This window comes from Typha latifolia, chromosome 5 (assembly GCF_019914945.1).
Source record: "Typha latifolia isolate L0001 chromosome 5, TyphaL0001v2, whole genome shotgun sequence".
NCBI lineage: Eukaryota > Viridiplantae > Streptophyta > Magnoliopsida > Poales > Typhaceae > Typha > Typha latifolia.
Window position 1 is genome coordinate 13,562,754 of NC_133090.1, and position 23,787 is coordinate 13,586,540.

Consider the following 23,787-nt stretch of genomic DNA (forward strand, 5'->3'; position numbering starts at 1 on the left):
ATTTCAGACAACCAAAAGTATGATGCTTCTCCTATTGAGGAATTCAGAGGATAAGATGTACAGAACCATATCAGATTTTTTAGAGAGATATTCCCTGAGCTAAGCCACCAAGTTGCATACGACAAATATAAAACTCGACACCAAGTGACACTATAAACAGACATTGCTGCTACTGTGAACAAATAATTTACATAGTCTGAAAAAGAAATTATATTTGAATAAATCACCCAACACAAAATTCTTTTCTGCCATCAATAAATACAAATGGATCTGAATTCGCCATATTGGATTTGTTTTTCTCGCTGGTACTTCAGCAATTCTTTTCAGCAACTTGATGCAAAAATGGTATACACTTCCCAATTCCTGATCATGACAGTACATGAATTCTTTGTTTTTTATAATAACAAAATGAGCGGTGAAGATGCCTAACTCGACTCCGATCAAGAACTTGCTTCTCCTGGGTTACAGTGAAAACAAGAATCAGCACTGTCAAAAGAAGTCAACAGGAAAATATGGCAATGGTCGTGATGCTACTTACCTCAAAATTTTGTCAAGACTCAAGACTACTCTATGATACTCCCTTTGGAGGAATCAAGGGTATCTGAACATCTAGAGAGTTTTGTTGGTTAGTACTGCCTGTGGCTATCTGTGAGTTTATTCGGGATGCTTCCACTTTAAGCTTGTGATTATTGTAGGCAACGACGCCTGCAATAGCTATAGACACCAACATACTTGGTTAAGATAATAGTATAGTACCCTATTGATCTTCATTTTCCGTTTTTGCATGTGTAAGACTAAATTAGATAGAAACACATGTAAATAAGGGATTTAAGAAGGGTATAAATGTTAAATACTCTTCTGGATTTAGGTCTCTCCAGCTTTGTACTAGAGAATATTAAAAGATGCACCAAGTATAACACCTTAAGTCCAAATAACATTCTGGAGTACTTCTAGAGGATACTAAAACAAGAGGACAAGATTGGGGTATCATGGATATATGATAACAATTGAATGAGTTTCTCATTGCTCCTTTTGGTATGTAGATCCAATTGGAGACTAGTTTTTACTAATTAGAAGAAATAAAAAATGAAGAAATATATGATTAAGGGAGAACAGAGAAAAGAAAATTACTGACATCCATAATAAGTTCTAGAAAAGTAAATACTTTCAAGATCAGTAATCAATATCATACCTATGCCATAACCAACTATGTTGATAACTGTCAACTTTGTATCAGCAAATATAATAGCTGATAGAAGAACTACAACCCAATCCCTGACGACTCCGGTCACCCGAGCTGTCAGCGCACTAGTACGAGAAATAACAAGGAAAACTGACAGATTGAGTACAAAAGTGCACATGCAATTAAAGAACAATATAAGTGGTGGAAAGTTCCAGGAACCACTTGAATCCATTTTCGGTTTCTCTAAGAATATCCAGGGAATAAAAAGGCAGAGTGCACTGCAGGGAAAAAAAAGGTAAAAGAATAAATAAGTTACTAATAGCAAATCGCTTTACATTGCCCAATCAAAAATTGAGATAGCAAATATTTACCTGCAGGGGCTGACATAGTACATCATAGATATTAGGTTCAACCTAACACCTTTTCTCTTCAGAAAAATCTCTATGAAGATAAGTCTCAGAGCTTCAGCAACAACTCCACCCATCTGGTATACCACTCCAACCCAGCTAATTGTGACCTCACCGTAGGAAGCCACAATAACTCCAAAACTAATGACTGACATGATGAAGAACATTCTAGAGCTCATTTCTTCGAGGCCAGCTGCTGCTCCAAGAAGAAACACAGCAACAGGCACTGCAGAACTCAAATCAAGGAACATTTTATTGTCCATGTTGGCAATGTATAGAAAAAAACAAATCAGAGTGGGCATTCCTCAGTGCAGTTCAAAAGGCAAAAAAGATGATACATACTAACAGCTTTTAACATCTGTGCAAATGCAACAGATATGTAGAGGTATGCACTATTTCCCAGCCAAAGAGTCATCGCAAACATTGCACCGATTGGAACGACCGAGGTGGTATAACTGGAAAAATTAATTAAATTCCAACATTACGTTTTAGAAGTAGGCCAATCTGCGATGATAATTGATAAATATATAGTAACTCAATGAATTATACATGTAAGAATTCTCTCCCTGCATGGTAATAACCAATGAAACCCAACAGCTAAGAAGAAGGTAAAATTACAAAGCTTGCTTAAAGTCATGGAACAATTTACAACACACACCTATTGTTTTTGACAGTTCACATCATATACATGAAACCAGAGGATTTTCATATAGCTACTTAATTTATATTACTTTTTTATTACTGTAAACTTGCTGATTGCATGAGATCAATTGGGTTTTTCTCATTCTCATCTTTTTCCCTCCCTGATGAGCACATAAGCCCCTCAGATAAGTTGGCTAATAAAAATGCATATATTTTAATACATGCATATGTATGTATGTTGGTGAACATACAGTAGTTAATAAATTCTAACTATTGGCCTACTATATGCTTTATTTGGCCCTTTTTTTAGACATTTCTGAGCCCTCCTAAAACATCGTCTTTGATTAGCTAGTCCTACAACTAGAAAGTAGACAATTGATTAGATATGAAGTTATGATAGCCAAGTGAAAATTTTCTTCACATTTCCCTGGGATCTGATAAGCACAAAAGCTATGTGAAACTCTCTATTTATTTAATAGTCAAACTGATGAATTGATACCAACTTATATGCGTTTGCATTTGGCAGCACATGGTTTCCTCTAGTTAAGCTGAAAAAATTGGAAAAAAAGAAAAGATACAACATGTAGAATAAGCATAGAGTATAGACTGTTTCTTGTAAAATATTAATTTCATATGAAAACAAATACTTACGTCTCCGTAGTCATCCCCTCCTCTATCTTTATGATCTGAGAAATATCAAAAATAATAAAAATGCCATAGCGATTGATTATTAGGGTTAAGCATGTGCTATCCAATCAATGATCAAAGAAAACAACAATTAACACTTAAAGAAGTTTGAGTAATGTTCTGATGTTTCTATTGGAAGAACAGGTACCTTGAAGACTTTTGTTAGTGCAAAGCACAACACAGAAGAGAAAAGCATGTGTAATAGAGTAAGGGCCACTGGATAGGGAAAATTGATCTGCTTAGAGGACAAGACCCACTGCAAGCAATAACAGAAAAGTGAGTAAGTCAAGAAGACTAGGAAAGAACGTACTACATATTTATGAATATATAAACTTCCATTAAGCGCAAAAGGAAGTAAAATTAAAGTAACAAGATTGTCTTCTGGCTTCATGGATAGTTGGATACCATCTTTTGGTATGTTCAAGTTGGATGCAACCTGTTAAGTTTGAAGGAGCTTGCTAGTCTAACTGAAAAGATCAAGGAGACTGATTGAGACTTGGCTTTGGTTTTTCCAACTAAAGAATGAAAAACTAGAGGTAAAATGTACAGAGTTTAAATTTGCTCCATCTGAAGATGGAAAGCCATTTAAGTGTTTATCATAGATTAATTTACAAGTGTTAGCACTCCATTTGTCAAGTGCCTAGAAATATCCAAGAAACTAGAGTCTGACAATCAAAGCAGAATGAATCATGATTTCCACTGTGTCATCAGCATTAGTGACAGAAAGACATATCCAGTCTCGCAAAAGCAATTGTATCCACCACCACTATGACTATGGATTACAAAACCTTCACTTATATTAAGCAACTGACTCTTCTTTGCACCAGAATATCTACAAATAAACTCTGTCTCTACAGAATTTAAGGATGTTCAACCATTGTACAGGATCATTTCATTCTAAAACTTATAAATGATACTTCAAGAACCATACCAGGCCTTTTCATTGTGCATAAAACATTGAAAGAAGAAGAATATTTCCTAACAAAGCAAGATTAGTTTGTTTTATGATCATTAAGTGTTACATAACTAAAAGATGCAGTGACCAACTAGTATCCAAAGGGTATCTGAATCAGATAAAAACAAGTGCAATACAAGATTCCCTATAGATTATATAGGTGTCTATTCTCAGGTACACATACATGTCAATGTGATTCTTTTATTCGGAATCAATAAAAGAATAAAGTTTGCAATCAAGGTCCCCAAAAATCAAATAGTCAGAAATTATTAGAACAAGATGTCGAAGCACTTTGTTGAACATCAAACTTTTCAAAAGACCATTTGTGTCACAACTTACAAGTATGCTTAGAAGAACGAGAACAATAAAGTTTGCATGAATAGCCCAAGTTGTTATTCATTCTTCCCCATCATAACTCTTGCTACCCTGGAGGACAACGACTCAGTATAAACCTACTAATAACATACCTACAAAAGGCATATTTATTAACTTTGACCTTTAAAAAGTAACAACCATTGTGGTAATTACCAATCGCCAATCACCAGTATAGGTCAGAACTGATGGTTCTCATTATATAAGGGGTCAGGTGGAGGAGTCAGCATGGTGTACAGTATGGGTAAGGAAATAGAAGGTGTAGATCTATTATAGTGGGATAAGATTTGTAATCTACACTAGGTAAAGTCTAGTGTAAGATTGGTTTAGATGAATTAATCACGTGATTATGCTTGTACTAAATTCATGGGATAATTAGCCCTCCATTATATTTCCAAGAGCAGGGTACCACTCTTTCCAAATTGGCAATTCCCATAAAGTTCCTACCTTACAACTAAGATCAACTGATCTATCTCATCATCTACTCATGAAGAAAGCTCCAACCCCTTCTAAATGCTCCTAGGCACTAATCCTGCACTCATAACCCAAACAATTGCTTCACCTTTTCCAATCGAATACGAGATCTTTTGGCACACTATTCTATTAAATTCCTTCATCAATGTCTAACTTTTTCATGAGTACAGACAAGGCATATCACAAGAACATCAAAAACTCGAGGTCTCTTCTTTTTTTATGGGACTCGAATTCGAGATCTGCTGCGCAACATTCTGTTCCTTCCTTCAGAAACATCAAACGGTTCACGAACACCAATAAATCATCACACGGAGATATTCTAACTTTAACCAAAAACACGATAAACAGCACATCGTGAACCGGATCATACCGTAATCTTAATTCAAAATTAAAAAACGAAAAAAGAAAAGTAGAGCTAGTTCACACCTTGTTGAAAAAGATCTGGCCGCTGGAAAGGGCAATGTAAAGGAGGAGGTAAGAGTAGATGATGACGCCTTCCTTCCACCGCCGGATCCGGTCCTCCTCCGCCGCTGCTGCCGTTGACTTCACTCCGGAACTATCCATCGTTCCTCTCGTGGGAGTCAAAGCGAAAGTCTCAGGCTGCTACTCGAGAGCGAGGATTTGAGAAGTGTGGAGCCTCTGAGACAGTGAGGTTGTCTGTTTACCCAACTGCAGGAAATCGCTGCAATCGTTGCACCGTCAGAAGAAAGCTGTCACTTAAACTTACCGACCAAAAAAAAAACTTACCGACCGACTCTTATAAATTGGGTAGGTAACTCCTAACCCTCTACTAATAATTATTAGAGAAAATTTATTTGGTGATTTAGCTCTAAAACTCTGTTTGACTTAATTAATAGTTCAATAATGCACTGGCTTCGAAAAGCGATGTCTCGGCGGTATTTAATTTTGAGTAATAGTTCGACGATATATATGACTTAAACTAATTTTAAATAATTATTATACAAAAATTATTTAATAATTTAATGACTTAGCTCTTAGTGGCTCGACAGTGCGAGTGATATCGTAGCAGCGTTTAGTTCCCAATAAATAACGCACACACGATCTAAAATCTAAATTAAACGGCTTAATACGTTGACTAGACATTAACGAGACTTACATAATAAATATTTTTTATATTCATTAATTATCACTATAATTTTAAGATATCATAATTATCACTGAAATCTTTTGTAATTCTTTCATAATAGACATTATGGTTAGTTTTGATAAATATTAGTAGAATAATTGTAATAGATAGTGGTTAAACTTAACAAATCTATGTACTTCTTCCACGAAGTTTTGAACAGAAAATATTTATCACTGAATGCTTTTTTAAAAAGTAGGATTTGTTTTACAACATAATTTTAAAATCATTTGAAGTAATATATACAAGGGGCAAAAATGCACAATAATGTTTTTTACTAATTAAAATCTAGTTTAATCGTGATTAGTCATATTTAACTGATAAAATAAAAATTTCTGAAAGAGTTCAATGGTTTTGGGTACAATTATGATTATTTAAAGCATGCGGTGGCATGATATTTAGGCTAATCTGCGTGGAAAAAAAAACCATTACAATTTAGGCTTAATCTCATTATTCTTTTTCTAAATTACCCACTTAGGATTTTATATATAGTCATATGATTCGATGTTTTCTAAAAAATATTAAACTAATAATCTAGTGATCTGATCGATTTGATTCTGATAACTATATGAGAATATAATAATTTAAGTCAGCTAATAAATAATTTGTATAACATCCTCTCTGACTTCCCATGCAGCTATGAAATTGCCACGATATTTTAGAAGAATATGTGAAATTTCGCAATTTACACCTCGCCTTCTGTGCTTATTACTAATAAGAGCATAGCGGGCATCGCGCTTTGCCTCGACGAACGTGAGAACTGACGTGTTTCACACAACAGAATGAATCGGGCACCGAGAGGACGGACCAACGAAGGGAATAAAGGTGGAAAAAGAAAGAAAATTTCAAGGAAGCGGCCTAGAAGTTTCCTCTCCCTCCCTCCCTCCCTTTTGCCCTACTTGAATGGCGAACGAACAAAGAGATAAAAAGCATCTCTATTCTCTCGCACCTTTTCCTTTCTTTGCTTTGTTGCAACTCCATAGATCGATTCATGGGTAATGCGATTGGTGACCTGTTCCGCCGCCGGAGAGCAGAACGTAGATCCGGGAGGCCGCCGTCGGTGCTGAGGCCATTTGCAACTCAACAATCTATAAGCAGAAGAAATGGCGATTACCGGAGAAGGATGTTGACAAGAAAATATGCATACATCCCTGACACCTATTCCTCACTAGAACAAGTTAAGTATATGTTGGTACTGTTTTCCAATTTGTTTCCTGTTCATTTAAATCCTTCGTAGTTTGTTTACTTTAGATTATATATGTGACGTGAACTTTACATAAGCTATGAAGTAATATGCATTTGCTCCCATGGAAATTTAAAATTAATAATAAAAATAATACATAGATATTAATTGATATATCTAAAGAATATTATAACCAGTCACAAATCAGTGTGTGCATCATACGACAAAGATATTATAAGGAGTTAAAAATGATAATGCTAATAAGCAAATCTATGATTAATTCTCTCCGACGCACTAGCTTGTGATTTACGCGTTACATTTCTACGATATATATAAAAATTCATACAGTGAGGAGCGTTTGAAAGTGTCCAGCCAATATCCAAATTTATTTTTTATATTTTAAATTATTGTATACTTCTTAAAAGTAATTTATATGTCCCCAACGAGTGTGGACGGACGCACTATGCTATTTGAAGTGTCAATACTTTCTAAGAAGGAAGTGATTATTAGATAAAATTAAAAAATATTTTCCAGTAAGATACAGTTAATGAACATGCATTAGTTACATGCGAATTTTTCTTTAGGACTCCATAAAAGAAGATAGATTAGAGATGTATAGATAAATCCTTACATGTAATGAAATTGAACAGATGAATCAATCATAAGCTCAAGAATGGAGGTTGCCTTTAAGTTTCTTTTCTAGAGAGACATTAACCTTTTTTTTTCCCTTTTTAACTTGCTTTCGCAGGTTACAGCAACCTTGAGGGAATTAGGCCTGGAATCATCAAATCTTATACTCGGCATTGATTTTACCAAAAGCAATGAGTGGTCAGGTTGTAGAGGCGAAGAATTTATTCTATGAACACTGGCTTTGATGTTCTCAAGGCAATACTTCATCTCAACGACTAAACCAGCTTTAATTGTTTTCCCTTCAGGAAAGCTTTCATTTAATAATCAGAGTTTGCACTCAATTGGTGACAGACCCAATCCTTATGAGCAAGCCATTACAATAGTTGGGAAAGCTTTGGCTCCATTCGATGAAGATAATTTGATTCCTAGTTTTGGTTTTGGTGACGGTAAGTTGTCATCTCCTATTGGCGAGATATCCTTCTTTCTTATGCACAAAATGTTTCCTGATTTTCATCCACTATTTGCACTAATCCTCTGCTTAAAACAGTAACCACTCATGATCAAAAGGTGTTTGCCTTCCACCCTGACAACACGCCTTGCCATGGCTTTGAAGAAGTATTGGCTTGTTATAGGAAGATCCTCCCAAACTTGAAACTATCAGGTTGGTTTCTAATGATTTGGTTTGATTTTTTTTTGGAAAAATAATTTCCAAGATCGTGTACACAATCATATCAATTATGCTGGAGTTGGATATATGATACTGCACATTTCTAGATGCAGTCCTTTTTCTTTCCTCAAATTATAAGCTAAATGAGTCATTCTCCAATTTTTGTTTTTTTGTGTTTTTTTTGTTTGGGGGTACTGTTTATCCCATAAATATATCCTCTTAAGCTCATTTCTAGATGCAATTCTACATGGTGCTAGACAAAATTAAAGTAAAGGATAATTTATATCCATTTATCATGCAAAGAAAGGTCGCAGAAGGTATGGTCAGAGTTTCTATATATCATGGCACTTAGCATTGGTAGTTTTTAGAGTAAATACGTATTCCACTATCTTCTCATTGCTTATATTGGAACAAAGAAACAAAGTTCCATATCAAACACTTGCACAGTAGACAAGCAGTATTAAGACTTTGTCTTCTTATTCTTGTTTCTTGCGAGTGATTTGCACTGATAAATGCTTTACACCTGAATAATACTAATTAGGAACCTATTAAGAAGTCATGATGAACTTGTAAACCTCGTGCTATATCTTGTACTCTTCTCTAATGTTCAAATGTATTAATGGATATTTATCTGTGAACAAGGGCCTACTTCTTTCGCACCTATAGTGGAGGCGGCTGTTGACATTGTTGAAAGAAGTGGAGGCCAATATCACGTATTGGTCATAATTGCTGATGGACAGGTTGAATTCTCTCTACTGTTGATCTTTCTCTTTTCCCAATTTTTGTTTTCACTAACTATATAATTTTCATTAATTTTATAGGTAACCCGAAGTGTTGAAACAAAAGATGGAGAGCTCAGCCCTCAAGAAAAGAGAACAGTTGATTCAATAGTCATGGCAAGGTACTGAATTCTGCATTGAACTTTTTCAGCACCATTCATCACTTTATGTAGTTAAACTCTTGTCAGATGTTTTCATTATACAGTATAGGGGCTTCAATTTGCTTTCTACCTAAATATTTCGCTTCTAAATAAACCGAACATGAATCATTGCTTAGTTGCTGCTGTTTTTTTTATTAATAAAAACGACATAAATCTGATTGAAGGATTTAATTTGTTGTGTGATGTATTCTATTGCCTATAACAGCTGATGAAAATGTTGTTTCCAATTTTAGTGCTTACCCACTGTCAATTGTGCTTGTTGGAGTTGGCGATGGACCTTGGGATGACATGCAGAAATTTGATGACAAAATTCCGGCACGCGATTTCGATAATTTTCAGGTATTGCACAAAAAAATAATTCTGCTTTGGCTAACTAATCAGTTCAGTAACTTTTAATTTTGTATTAATTTTTCATCTTCTGTTCAAAACATTGCAGTTCGTTAACTATACTGCTATCATGGAGAGAACTGCAAGCCCAGAACAGAAGGAAGCCGCATTTGCTCTTGCTGCTCTCATGGAGATACCAATTCAGTACAAAGCCATAGTGGAGCTAGGCCTTCTTGGGTACGTAGAAACAAACAATTATACTCTTTGCTAAATAACACTATTTACTGCCTCTATCTAATGCATCTACTATATCTAAAAGGCATGTAACTGGGAAGGCCAGAAGAGTAGTACCTCTTCCTCCTCCCATACCTTTTGCTAATAGACAGCAATCATTAAGGGCAGAAGACCGATCCTCGCACTCAGGTGATGAGCAAAACCAGGTAAGCACCATACAGTTATGCTATATATATGTTTTGGGCCTAATCTTATGACTTTTGAGCACACTTCTTCTTGTAGGCTTGCCCAATTTGTTTGACCAATAGGAAAGATTTGGCCTTTGGTTGTGGTCATATGGTAAGTTAGTAGATTGCCATGAATTCCTGCTGCTCCTTTTGCCACTGAGCTCCTCCATAATTTGCTATTATTTTTTGCTGGATTTGACGTACTTTTAAACTAACAGTGTTGCAGAGAATGTGGACAGAACTTATCCAGATGCCCCATATGCCGAGCAGCTATAACATCGCGTTTAAGGGTATTTCCTGGCTGATCCAAGCTAAAGCTACTGGCTACTGTGAATTTGGTGATAATTAATGGCAGGTTGCTATATGGTCTGTTTGGTTTTAATATGATTCCATGCATAATTACATGCATTGGAGTGCGGATTATGTACATAATCTTTTGACTCTCATATTATTTTATTCTCTGGTGGTTTGGAAATTAAACATTTCCAGAAGCATGGATTGAAAAAAGTGAGATTATTGACGATGAGTGATGGAGAGGGTCGATCAATTCTTAAATCAAAAGCAAGATTAAGTATCCAATCTAAAGTGTTGGAATGTATGTAGAGACAAATTTAAATGTCCTAATTCCATTTATATATATAAAAAATCAACTATATATTAATAATAGTTTCCAAAAGGATTTTCTAACTTAAAACCTTTTCTTTTATAGATATTTTTTATAATAACTGTAAAAAAAATATAAATAAGAAGATAGGCAAATATATAATTCACGCAAACTCCCCGACTCCCCGTTGGCCATTAGCAGTATAGACAAGAGCCTCGAAATTCGTGATTTGATCCGAACCATTACAAGTTACTGAGTTAGATCCGACCAAGATCCAACCCAACGCATGGCCACCCTAAAACTGATCGCCTATAAATTCTCCTACTAGGGATAGCGGAGGTGAGCGCCGCCGTTTCCGAAGAAATGTTCGTGGAGAACCCCAAGTAAAAATTTTGTTGTTTTTCTTGTTCAAATCATCGTTTTTTTTTTGTTTCGTTATAGTAATCTTTCTCCTCTGCTTCCCATTAAAGAGGGTACGCATTTGTGGCGTTGTCTCGAGTGAGCAGAGGAAGAATGACGAGTCGAGATATCGTTTCAGTCGCCACTCCCCATTGGCGATTCGATTGTTGCTCGACGACATCCCTCTTCGATGATTCCTTTTTCTTACCCACTTGCTTGTTTTTTCTTAAACTATTTCCTTCTCCGTGTTAGCATAGAAGAAGTGCAAATGATGTTACTTTATTTATACTCTTCACTTTGAACCGATTTATGATCGTGGGGACAAACAAATCTCATTAACTGATGCACTCTATCCTTCAATCTTTTCTCCTTTGTTTCTTTTGTGCCTATTTCTTGATATATATATATATATTCTACCTTTGATTATTTTGGAAGATTTTTTTCCCTTAGTGATTTGATTTGACTTTTTTGAAGGTTGTTTTGGATTCTGGTCTAGATCATAAAAGTCCATTAGTAGTCATCGATCGGTTGCAAGCAAGATTAAACCTTTCCCAATATTCAAGCTTTTCTTCAATTTTTGTTTGGCAACGAGAGTTAGGTTAGGTTGCCTTATTGACAAGGTCAAGCTTGTGATTGAAGTGTTAATATTTGTTAATAGGTGGGCCATTGAATAACGATATCAAGAAATATAGTAGTATGGTAGTAAGTATACTTGCATTTACTATTATTTTAGTTGTTCAGCTGAATTCACATATCTGCATTTGTGTTCTGTTACATTATTCCCCATCTTTTAATTGTATCATTGAGATTTGAATGGTTCTCTATTGTGAACTATGAAGGCATGATATAGCTTTATGTTTGTGGACATTATCTGTAGAGTGTGTTAAAGTTTGAGTTTATTGGGTTGGGAGAATCCTAGATGCACCTGGCTTCAAGTCGAGTTAGTGAGAAGAGATAAATGTAGAAGTATCATTCTTAATGGGTTGAAAGAGATAGTGGAAGAGGTTGAGAGAGTAGCAACACAATGTGCATCGGAGTTTGCTTCGTCAAATGTTCATGTTTATTTAAAACGTGAAATTTCCTTTTCATTGTGTAGTTGTGATGATGTTGTCATAGCTAAGGATATTTTGCATTCTTTTGTGTTGTACTTCTCTTATTTTTATCTTTGTGATGGAAAGCACAAAGATCCTCTATATTCTGAAGAGTAAAATGGGAACACTGTTTTGGTGTGTCTCTAAGAAGGAGAGGAAAATTAACAACTCAAGATATCGTTTCAGTTGCCACTTCTCAGTTGGCAATTTGATTGTTGCTTGATGACATCAACCATCTCCAATAATTTGTACTTTTTTTCCTTGTTGATCTTATTCATTGGATGTATCTTAATTATCGAGTGTTAAAGGCAGTGCAGTTGATATAAGTATTTCCTTCCCTTTCCCAAGGAAGCTATTTAAGACTTCAGCTGCACATTACTCTTTTGCATATTTAACATCTAATTGTCAAGTGCTTTTTTCTGTGAAGTGTTTACCATTTTAGCTACCTGGTAGGAGAGTGGCTGTCTGAATTCCTATCGGTTCTCCACATTCTCGACTTGTGGTTGAGCAACCAGATATGCTGAAAGGGGCTTGGATGATGAAGACAGCAAGTACATAGTGTGTCAATTGAAAGGAAGGTATCTGGTGTTATACAATTTTGATCTCAGGTTCTAGACTTTGCTTTTCAGGTGGCATCTTGGATTGGTTATGTTAAAATATCTATAGTTGTTGTATCATTCATCCATTGTTCCATATGTTTGGACAGTGAGCAAAGTGGAAAAGAACTACATGGGGGCAGCAACAAGTTTCTGCTATGACTCATTTATCGGAGAAACTCCGGATACTGTCTTATGCAACTAGAATTGGACTGAAGTTTCAGTGGTTCGAGGGAGATGAAGATATAGGAGGACTGCAGGAGGCTGTAAGAGTCAAAAGGAGTGGATGCTAACTGGAACTAGCTGATAATGTTTTGAGCTCGGGTGTCATGGCCCTTTGAACTTATTTCGGGACCAGAAGAGGGGAACCTGATTTTAATTGTTTCTCTTTGGTGCTTGAAATGATTAAAGCAACTCCAGTCAGATGCTGATTTTTAGTACCTATCTATGTATGTACAGATTGTGTTATTTTCATCACTGACTGCATCATGACATTTAGAGTCCTGATGAGGGTGTTCAGATTATGGACAATGGTTGATGTAGTGGCTGAATGCCCAACCCAGCTCACAACAAGCAGAAGGGCAAATTCCTTTTTATATAGCAAATGTTTGGATTGGACGGATCTGAGAGCTTTTAAAATAAAACTCTCTCAGCCTGATAGACGGATCTGGGCTTTTAAAATAAAACTAGGTCAGAATCCAACCCGATTTGAAGGGCTAATGAATTGAGAGCTGCAGGTCAGACCTGAGCTCGAAGTCAGCTTGATTTTTAATTTTGTTTTGTTTGTGAGATGATTAAAGAAAAAAAAATCATTTGGTTGTCTACTAACTGTAAACTTTCCCAGTGAGTTTCTATAAATATCTCTTTATCTGGTTCATGTTTTTCTTTTAAATTGATTTATAAGCAATCAGTTGTTACTAAATGATATTTCGTGTGATTCTACTTCTGTATTCTTAGTCAATGAAGTGAATTTGGAAGGAACGTTGTATTGATTCAATTCAGTTTGGATCTCTTCTTGTCAATGAATGACAAACTTCTCCATATCCCTGTGCATTATTGTCTGCAATTTTTCTCAGGAAAGGTTTGGAACAGAGTAATGAGTAAATTAATTTGTTAACTGTCATCGTTTACATTTTTGTCTCAAAAATGTAAAATAAAATAAAAAAATCTATTACTTGTATCAAAATCTTTCACCAACTCAACCCACTCGATTCTGGATCATAAGTTGGTTGTTTGGAAATGAGTAGGGCTAAGATTTCGCCAAGTTTGTACATAATCCATACAACCACATATACCAGATCACCCAAAGGAACAACAGCCATCGGCACCCAGGCCAATAGATACGAGGGGCATTTATGTCATTTACGTGCGAGCAAGCTGACAATATCCATCTACCAAATAAAGCACAGTGCGATAAGATGCCTCACCAACCCGCAGTAATTTATCCTCCTCTGCACGACAGTGCTGGAGAAAAGGTCTCTTTCCTTGACCACCTTCTTTGATCATCCTAAAGCCTTCTGTTCCTCTGAGTTGCTGTGCTTATTGACATTTTGCAGTTGGGCCCATGTCTTTCTTACTCCTAGAATTGAGTATTAACCCCGACTTCTTACTTACTGCCGTTTTTTAATGCTGGATTTTGGTTTGTGTCGGTTGCATCTATTTGGAATGAGGTCTCTGTGAGAGATGTGAGATGGGATGGTCAGGTAGGAGGTTCTGTCTCTGTTCTTCTTGGTTGAGGAAGAGGTGAGGAAGTGGAGGAGGAAGAGGAGGGTGAGCAAGTAATGGGTTGGAGAAGCAGAGGAGGAGGGGAGAGTGTGGTTTCAAGAAGATGGACATTTCTACTTTGTCTTGGGAGCTTCTGTGTTGGGCTTCTCTTCACCAATAGGTACTTGTTTTGCACCTTGATTTGATAAATATATTGAAAAAAAACTCCTTTTTGATGGGTTTTTGCTTCTGGGTGTTGCTCATTTCGGACGATTTGGGTTGTTCCGTGAACTGAATGTCGATGTTGTGGTCTGAATCTGTTGGCTTGGAAGTGGATAATTCATTAATTTGGGGATTCTTCGGGAAATTTTGGGGTTCTTCCTGTGGATGTGCTTGAATTGGGTTTTTTTTTTTTCTTTAGATCCGGGTTTCTGTGATTGTATGTTTTTTTTTTTTTTTTTTTTTTCTATTGGGAGGAGAACTTTTCTATTTAAGTTATTATTATTTCGTTTGATTCAAGATAATTGCCAACTTTTCTATTGGGGTTCTCTCGAATTTCTTTCCCGAAAATCACAATTTTCTGTTATCTTTAGCATGCCTGGATTGTGCTAGCTGCCTAAAAATTTGATCGTCTGCATCTTATAATATCTCGACAAGTACTTTTCCTTACAGAATGTGGACAATGCCTGAACCAATAGATGTCAAGGATAAGTTAAAGCCAGTTTCTGGAGGCTGTGATTCAAAAGTAAGCACCTTAACTTTTGCTTCCATTTTACCTCCTAAGTATTTCTCCCTGATGGAGTATACCTTGCTCCATCTCTTTAACAGGTCTGTATTTCAATGAGACATAAAAATTGTGTTCTTCTTTGTATCATGTCTGAAGATTGATGTATTGGACATTAGTAAGATCCGTCTTTCTTCAACTGCAAATGCAATGTTTTACGAAAGTGCTTAAGTGTTTCTTTTTTTCACATACTTTTAAAAAATATATATATACATTTTAGACAAACTCCCTCAGTTTGAAATATTTCCCCATTGATCAAGTCAAATGCTGATGGATAGCCGTATATGGATATATATATCAAGTTTGGATTTTCATACTTTTCCCTTTTCTTCTAATAATTATCAGATTCACAAGAAACAACTGCATAAAGAATTTCTTGAAGAAACGTCAAATGTTCATCATTCGCTAGAGTAAGCTGAGCCACTGAACTATCTTAGTTGGATTTGATTGGTCTTTCTTTCCATTATTCTTCATGAATAACTGACAACATATTGAGATAACCAGTTCAGTTCTCATTGAACTTGTTCTCGGTGTACAGACCTCTAGATAAAACAATATCAGAATTAGAGATGGAATTAGCTGCTGCAAGAGCTGCACAGGAGTCCTTACTTGATGGTTCACCAATATCAGAAGAGTTCAGGCTTGCTGATTCCAGCATAAGACGGAAATACCTTATGGTCATAGGCATTAATACTGCTTTTAGCAGTCGCAAACGAAGAGACTCAGTTCGCAATTCTTGGATGCCTCAAGGTTTGCAATTTTATGTCAATCTTAATATTTAGTTCTTCAAATCTTTTGCATCTGCATTTTATCTTAAGACTACTATTCTTGGAAAAATGGTTAAAAAGGTGAGAAGAGGAAAAAACTGGAAGAAGAGAAGGGCATTGTCGTTCGCTTTGTTATTGGACACAGGTATGCAACATCTGATATTGCTTTACTATGTATGCCTCTAACAACACTCTATTTGTTTGTATCCTACATTTTTCCCAATTATATGTTCATATAATGGTTAGAAGTAGAGCATACATCAACAGAAAATATGTTTCTCAATAATTATGAAGTCAATCTACAAGCACAGATGATATGCCAAAGCATCAAGATAAAAAATAAATGAATGATACCAACTCAGATCTCACTGAAAAAGAAATTAATGCTATCAACTCAGATCTGAGCAAAAATCTCACAACCAAATACTTCATTAAAAGTTAGGAGCATTCTGAATTCTTTTAGGAAAAAAAAAACAGAGCAAGTGGTCATCAAGGTAAAAGCATTTGGACACAAAAGTAGATTATTCATATATGTTAAGTCACTTAACAGGGTATAGATAATTAGTAACAATATGGATGGGAGGATAGTAGCAGGCTCGAAAAGCAGAAACAAGGATAGGATCTGACATAGTACATTTCACTAACAGGCAATGTGGATGGGAGGACAATAACGAGCTACTGAATTAATCTTTAAAATAGTACCAGTTGATATTTTTTCTTTGCTTCTTTGTGATAGTCTACTTCATCATTGGTTTGGTTATTAAATTCCGATGAAAACCCATCAGAGTAATGTCAAATGATGATGGGATCATGGGATAACAACAGTAATGCATTTCTAACAAATATCTGTTCCTTGATTCAGAGACTTGTACTATTATCGACAGTTCTAAATCATTTGAACTATCACTTTGCTAAATAAGTTAACTTCTGCTAATCACATTTATCTTCTCTATATTGTCAGTCATTTATCTTTCTGCTGTCTTTTCTAGTTTGCAACTTCTTTAGTTACTTGCAACTTGCTTTCATGATTGCGATTTTTTCTGTTGATCTAACCACCATAAATTTGTAATAGTGCTATTTCAGGTGGTATTGTGGATAGATCAATTGAAGCCGAGGATAGGAAACATGGGGACTTTATGAGGCTTGTATGTTAACCTCCTTTTTAATCTAACTTTTCTATGGCCTGAAAGACTTGGTAGAAAACATGGTGCATTGTACTGTTCCTTGTTGCATTGGCTTGTTGCAACTATTTTTTACTATCTTAAGCCCATGAATAAGCTTGGTCTGTTTTCACTCTTTTATTAATGGTCTGCAGGACCATGTTGAAGGATATCTTGAGTTATCTGGCAAGACAAAGGCATACTTTGCTACTGCTGTCTCTTTATGGGATGCAGATTTTTACATCAAGGTTGATGATGATGTACATGTGAATATCGGTAAAATTTTGTTTCTCACCTGTTTATCCTTCTCATAATAAGCATCTATCTTTGCAAAATCTTATCCTTATACATGAACAAGTATGAACATGCATAAAAGATTTTCTTGTATCTCTCCATGTTCACCGTTTACACATGTTCACCATTTATGCATAATAAGGCTTGCTTCTTGCATCCAAGTTGTCATGGGTTTCAAGTCATGAAAACTTTCTTTTTGGTAATGGAGTAATACCTTGTACATCTTGCCCTCTCTAGATCCCGAACTGGCGGGAGCCTCATTCACTTTGATACCTTTTTTTATAACCATTTATGCATATTTTATTATCAAGTAAGTACGATTCTGGTATTAATTAGTATTGGCTGTTGCAAGCTCTAAAATAGCAAAATAATTAGGGCCGACTTTCAAAGCATTGCATGTAGTATTTTGCTGGCTACAGGCCAGAAGCTAATCTGTGCATTATAAAGGTGTTTATACAAAACTTCACTTTTTGTGCCATGTCTAGAGATAATAAAAGGAAACTTATATACAATGTACCTTGTAAATATGATGAAATAGCCTAATTTGTCTTCTTCATGTTGATAGAAGACATTTTAAGCGACACACTTACTATCCAAGTGCTCTAGAAAGGTTCTCTGAGGTTATTGGCTAAATATTGTCAGTTTGTACAAGTCATGTCTGTCATGATAACAATTATGTTCAGATATGTTTCCAGCTGAGTAACTTCAAATAATAGGAAATGTTTTCCCCGTCAAAAAATCATAGGCTGCTAACAACAAAGTTCTTGCTGATCTTATTTGTAAAGGTGGGTCTTTTTCTCATTGCTAGAATAAACTTACAATTCATCTAACCTGCAACTATTGCAGCAACTCTGGGACACACTTTATCCAAACATCTTCTGAAGCCTCGAGTATATATTGGATGCATGAAATCTGGTCCTGTTCTGGCTCGAAAGTAGGTTTTCAATGTTACTGTATATGCAGATGCATTTAGCATCAATCATATTCGAGTTGTTACATTGTGATTGTTATAACACAGAGGGGTCAGATACCATGAACCTGAGCATTGGAAATTTGGAGATTCAGGAAACAAGTACTTCCGGCATGCTACTGGCCAATTATATGTCATTTCAAAAGATTTGGCAACTTATATCTCCATAAACCAGTATGCTTTTCTTGAAGTATTAAATTTGCTTCAGTAATTGATTGATCCATATGTTTTGCAAATTTGAGATCAGTACTACTTAAATCTGGTTTCACTTAATGTGATGAATTCTGTTCCTTATGTGCCAGTCATATGCTGCACAAGTATGCAAATGAGGATGTTTCCCTTGGGTCTTGGTTCATTGGACTAGATGTTGAGTATATTGATGATCGCAAACTCTGCTGTGGTACTCCACCAGGTAAAGCACTTGTTTGTTTCCCTTTGTATCCATTTTTATATTAAATTTTGATTCATTGATCTCTGACATTGTTTCCCTTCTGCAATGATATGAAATTTTTGCCTATTATTGTGCTGGAAAAGAGATGCTTTCTCAACCATTAGCTCTCACAAGGTTTTCCTATGCTGTTGCTTCTTTGATGGACTAAATGACAAAATGAAATTAAGTGCATAATTGAGCTGACTACGTCACACTGTAGGCCCTTCAGTTTTGATATCTAGCATCTTCCTGTAGTTTGTAGTAATTCGTTTTTTTTCTAAAACCTTCTCAAGCTGCTCTCTAGTTGGCAAAAAGTTTTGAATGATTCATTTCCTTCTGAAACAAGACATTCTTCAGCTGCAAGATATGTAACAGTAAAGCAGAATGATAGCTACTCTCAAATTGGTACAACAAAGTGAAACTCACATCCAAGTGCCACTTACCTGCAGACTGCGAATGGAAGGCTCAAGCAGGCAACATCTGTGCTGCCTCATTTGATTGGACCTGCAGTGGTATCTGCAATTCTGCGGACAGGATGAGAGAGGTTCATCAGCGATGCGGTGAAGGTGAAAAAGCTCTTTGGGATGCAGTCTTTTAATGTCCGAAACAGTTGCTGCTGATGCTGAGGCTAAGGCTACAGTCTGTTACCATGTCCATTGCATTGTACGTAATTGCGTTGTGAGAGAGCCCAAACGAGTTGGGCCTTCATCAAGCTGACCTCCATTTTACCAAAGGTCTGTTTATGGTGAAGAGAAAAGAGAGGGGTTTTCATATTCTTTAAAATGTTCTGGTGGTCATCTCATATGGGATCTCGTGCGGGTGGCTACCAGGTTGTAATAATGAAGCTATGCCATAAATAAAAACTTGATGCAGTGAAAAATGCATTGAGATTTATCTGTGGTCATTTTACCAAAGGTCCTTTCTTGTTTTTCCTATATTTCACTCCCCAACCCCACACACACTGGTGCTTAAAAATCAATTATCTATAAATATTTTTTTGGTGGATATCAGCTGATGCCAAGAGATCACATTCCTACGGAAAGAAACCGCTCTCTTGTATTCCAATTTTGAATTACTGCATATGTTGGAGCAAACTGAAAGTGTATAGTTCGAGAGAGAGAGCCCATGTTAGTATGTGCATGCTTTTATGGAAGCTCCCACATAAAAGTGCTCTATGCAAATGACTGGAACACCATTTCATGATGTGCTGGACCGGGGCTATATTTCACATTTCATAGGGATATATGTGCAGTAATACTGTTAAGCCATATACAAAGAAGATGATAGCAGAAGGTCCAAATTCAAACAAGCTGATGACCAAGCATATTACTAACTTTTTACTATCATCGTATTCAAGTACCAGACAGTATGGAAAACAAATGTCTAGAAATACTTAAAAGGCTAAAAGGAATGTACACAAGTATTTACAGAATTGCCCGATTTTTTTATATTTTTTATTTGGCTTAGAAGGATCCAAATGTGTTCTCCCCACTGTAAGTCATGTATAGAAAACCATCTTCATCTTTGTTCTCCTCATAGATGGAGGACATCATTGCAGCTGCAGTAGTTAAACAGGGCCGTTAAATACTACATGAGAAAACCTGAGAGGAACAAGACTATTTCCAGACAGCAATCAGAATTTCTTTCCTTACCTGTGGGTGGCAGAGTATTCTTCACGAAAATGAAGATGGCCTTCTCGGCACTGAGCTTAATTCTCTTGCGAACAACGTACACAAACTGTCCCACAGTGAGATCAGCAGGAACTAGGTACCTGCATCATCAGGTGTCAAATGCTTACCATAAAATAAGAATCACGATAAAAATGTCAGAAAAGAAAGATGATGGACATCTGCTGAAGTTAGATGAGGTCAAAAAAAGGTCCATCATACATAGAACAGTCCGTCAAAAAAAGATCCATCATACATAGAACAGTCGGACCAATTACACATTATCGAGCTTGGTACCAAAGGAGTTGGCTTCAAAGGTCAGTATAGAAGTACAAACATCTAACAGGTGTCAGACAAAACCATCAGTAAGACACCAAACCCAAAGTCACAGTCCTGAAAGCATTCTAAAATGATCTAAAAGCATTTCTCTGATTTTTCCTGTAACCAAAATATTGCAACTATATTGAACATCCGGTTTCTAGTCACCTTATAATTACCTAAACCAATTTGGCAGCAGGGGAAAAAATCCCTCTGCAGTTAAGTTTCCTGTCAAACAAGAGCCACATACTGATGAAAGGATAAGAAGTTCTTGTCAAGCATGCATCTTTTCTTCAATTCCCAGTTCCACTTCTGGAGTGTCCCATCTTAGACAAAGATATGTCTTTATTACATCGCAGGAGCAAGAAAATGCCAGAATTCTACTTCACTTCATATATAATATTTACTCTCATAATAGATAATAATATCTATTTATGCTCAAACTGGTCTTACCATGAAGAGTTTAGATACTCACTCGACAGTGACTCCTCATAAGATCTCCCATTGTTAACATACAACCTCATTCAGAGATCGTTTCAATCTGGTGAAGAAATAAATATGCACACAAAAGCCCAAAACTTTCTTGAAATATCAAAGGTGTCCATTGGACAGGCAAAGAAGCCATTATTGATGATTGAGAAATACAAATAACAGAAGCTAGACCTACAAAACTTTTAACATAAGCTGATTCCATTTAGTGCAGAGAATGCAGTTTAATAATCTAAGATATTCTTCTATGTATGCTTCAGTTTCTATTCAATACCTTGTGCACGCTGCACAGCATTCAAAACAAAAGGGCTGCTTGAGTCATTAGGGAAACCCCATGAGTATATATGATTGCTTCAATAGCTAAATCATTAAGCATTGCCATAAATGTTCAAGTTATAGAAAACTTCAATTAGCAAAACAAGTAGAGCAGTAAGAACCAATATGAACGAGAAAATTATTAAACAAAGGATGGGAGAAATGCTGTAATATCTCTATCTAGTTCAAACAGTCGTCAAAAGAATAAAGACAAACGAGAAAATTCTGCAGAAATAAATTTGGGGTTACATGAAGATTTTGCGAGTAAAAGGTATTAACATATGGATGTGACATTCCATACTTCAGACTTAGAAATTGATAAAAGAATGAGAATATAATTTTTGTATGTTATGTTAAAAAGATATGAAGCTAAAACTTACTTTTTCTTGTCAATGTCTGGTATGTCGCTCCTTTCAGTCTTCTCCACTATCACCTATATATTAAGTGAAGATTTAGACCAGAAATAGATTATATTGATGAGTATGTTGCGTGAAAACAGATGAAGGATAGTTTCTCACAGGAATTCTATCAGGATACTTCTCTCTAATGCGAGCAGCTTCTGCCTGCCTTCTTTCTGAAAATGCACTATGCATACTTCAGAAGATTGAAAGAAATTTCCATTTGATGGTTCAGAAAGCATCAGCTTTAACAAACATATTGAAAGAAGGTAACAGGACAAGCATACTTCTCAATGCAAATTAAGTCACTTAATCTAATTATCACAATAAAGTAAAAAAAAAATCTGAAAGTAAGAACTGCATTAGCATAACTCAGTCCTCCATGTACTTCAAGAAACATAAAGAAACAATATCAATCAATAAACGTTGGTCATCAAACAGATAATCATAAACTTGCATCAAGTCAAATCTATCTAAAAAAATTTCGTCTACCATACTCCATTACAACAAGTATAGTGACATATCCTGCAAGATCATTACATAGATGCCATAACTGATGTTCCAGAAAATACATATCCTCACTCCGTTTCTGCTAAGATCATCTTTCATAAAACCATGCCTGACTATCAGCCAGCTTCACCATCTTCTCAAAACTACAAGGATATATGAATCTCGACAGAAGATCTCATCAAAGATCATCGCTATCGGCTTCAGATTCCCAAATATACAAATAATAACCATATTCTTCAATTAAACCCAAGAAATTCATAATTCGCCAATCTACCGCAAAAGGTAATTCAAATAGTCGGTGAATATTATCACAAATCCGAACAATAAATACTCAATCGAGATCAATATCTCTATATATCTCTTAATCTTTCAGTTGCCTCCTCTAGCATTAATTTCTCCTAGAACCCTAAAGATCAAAATTTTTTACAAAAGAAATCAAAGCCAAAACTCAACTCCCATCAAAGATGGCCTAATCTTAAAAGACAGAAGAAGAGAACCAACAACGCCCTTCAGATCAACAAAAGAAGAAGGGGCCGGGGGCGACAAACCGAGAGGATGCTCCAACTTGAACGAGCTTCTCGCCATAGATCGCTTTATCCCCTGCAATTCCCAAAAGAAACCACCGTCACCTCAAACCGCGAAACGATCGTAGACGAACCCTAATTTAGACCAAGAAAGCAGAAGCTTACCTACACAAGCAGCAACTAGGATCGTAGGCCGCTTCGAATCGATCGATCAAGGGATGGGAGAGAGATAATTCTTGGTCAAGAGATTGGGGAAAGCGGGACGGATTGTGCTGGTCGGTATTGAGGTTGCTTATAAGAGCAAGAGAGGATTAACCGCTTAAAAAATATCGTATAGGTCGGGTTGAATTCGGGTCAGGTCGATCTCAACATAACTAAACCCGTCTAATAATGGATCATTGCCGGGTCTGGGCCATCAACGGGTACGTCCAACAAGGATCCGATTGGAATTGGATTTGCCTATCTACTTTCAATTCGAATTTGTACGCAGATTGATTGGCCTTATCCAAATCTAATATGGATTTGAGATTATCTGAATCTATATCCGTATATATCTATATAATTTAAATAATAAATAAATAGTGATATAAAAAAATAGCTTAGAATAGAATCCGATAAGCTTTTCTTGCACGCTAAATAATCCTTAAACAATCTTAAACAATTAATATAACCCATATTTTATCTAACAAAAAGTG

General features: G+C 36.0%; 4 protein-coding genes, 2 long non-coding RNA genes and 2 other non-coding genes across 8 annotated transcripts; 6 read left to right on the plus strand and 2 right to left on the minus strand.

Annotated features, from left to right (window-relative positions):
• Nucleotide 1: 1 nt before the first annotated feature.
• On the minus strand, nt 2-5,448 carry LOC140788688 (probable sugar phosphate/phosphate translocator At3g14410). Its single transcript, XM_073138065.1, has 8 exons — nt 5,147-5,448; nt 3,068-3,175; nt 2,884-2,918; nt 1,933-2,045; nt 1,555-1,816; nt 1,193-1,461; nt 539-714; nt 2-457 (listed from the first exon to the last, which is right to left on the minus strand). Exons 1-7 carry the CDS (start codon nt 5,282-5,284, stop codon nt 569-571), a joined length of 1,071 nt encoding a protein of 356 aa, XP_072994166.1. The 5' UTR covers nt 5,285-5,448; the 3' UTR covers nt 2-457; nt 539-568.
• A 1,188-nt stretch (nt 5,449-6,636) lies between these two features.
• On the plus strand, nt 6,637-10,552 carry LOC140788927 (E3 ubiquitin-protein ligase RGLG4-like). Its single transcript, XM_073138465.1, has 11 exons — nt 6,637-7,041; nt 7,796-7,880; nt 7,983-8,123; nt 8,225-8,338; nt 8,987-9,084; nt 9,166-9,245; nt 9,518-9,623; nt 9,721-9,848; nt 9,931-10,051; nt 10,128-10,184; nt 10,291-10,552. Exons 1-11 carry the CDS (start codon nt 6,856-6,858, stop codon nt 10,375-10,377), a joined length of 1,203 nt encoding a protein of 400 aa, XP_072994566.1. The 5' UTR covers nt 6,637-6,855; the 3' UTR covers nt 10,378-10,552.
• A 432-nt stretch (nt 10,553-10,984) lies between these two features.
• Nucleotides 10,985-11,418, plus strand: LOC140789834 (uncharacterized). Its single transcript, XR_012109263.1, has 2 exons — nt 10,985-11,059; nt 11,147-11,418. It is a non-coding gene; the product is annotated as an uncharacterized lncRNA (long non-coding RNA).
• Nucleotides 11,141-11,256, plus strand: LOC140789992 (small nucleolar RNA snoR111). The gene has a single exon (XR_012109292.1). It is a non-coding gene; the product is annotated as a small nucleolar RNA snoR111 (small nucleolar RNA).
• A 548-nt stretch (nt 11,419-11,966) lies between the features above and the next one.
• Nucleotides 11,967-13,639, plus strand: LOC140789833 (uncharacterized). Its single transcript, XR_012109262.1, has 2 exons — nt 11,967-12,744; nt 12,873-13,639. It is a non-coding gene; the product is annotated as an uncharacterized lncRNA (long non-coding RNA).
• On the plus strand, nt 12,282-12,395 carry LOC140789993 (small nucleolar RNA snoR111). The gene has a single exon (XR_012109293.1). It is a non-coding gene; the product is annotated as a small nucleolar RNA snoR111 (small nucleolar RNA).
• A 543-nt stretch (nt 13,640-14,182) lies between the features above and the next one.
• Nucleotides 14,183-19,785, plus strand: LOC140789701 (probable beta-1,3-galactosyltransferase 2). Its single transcript, XM_073139496.1, has 11 exons — nt 14,183-14,647; nt 15,139-15,211; nt 15,596-15,660; nt 15,789-16,000; nt 16,099-16,162; nt 17,090-17,162; nt 17,333-17,453; nt 18,318-18,405; nt 18,490-18,615; nt 18,744-18,853; nt 19,321-19,785. Exons 1-11 carry the CDS (start codon nt 14,544-14,546, stop codon nt 19,467-19,469), a joined length of 1,185 nt encoding a protein of 394 aa, XP_072995597.1. The 5' UTR covers nt 14,183-14,543; the 3' UTR covers nt 19,470-19,785.
• A 386-nt stretch (nt 19,786-20,171) lies between these two features.
• LOC140789702 (autophagy-related protein 8C-like) lies at nt 20,172-23,595 on the minus strand. Its single transcript, XM_073139497.1, has 6 exons — nt 23,258-23,595; nt 23,117-23,168; nt 22,179-22,234; nt 22,041-22,093; nt 20,524-20,642; nt 20,172-20,429 (listed from the first exon to the last, which is right to left on the minus strand). Exons 2-6 carry the CDS (start codon nt 23,151-23,153, stop codon nt 20,335-20,337), a joined length of 360 nt encoding a protein of 119 aa, XP_072995598.1. The 5' UTR covers nt 23,154-23,168; nt 23,258-23,595; the 3' UTR covers nt 20,172-20,334.
• Nucleotides 23,596-23,787: the final 192 nt, after the last annotated feature.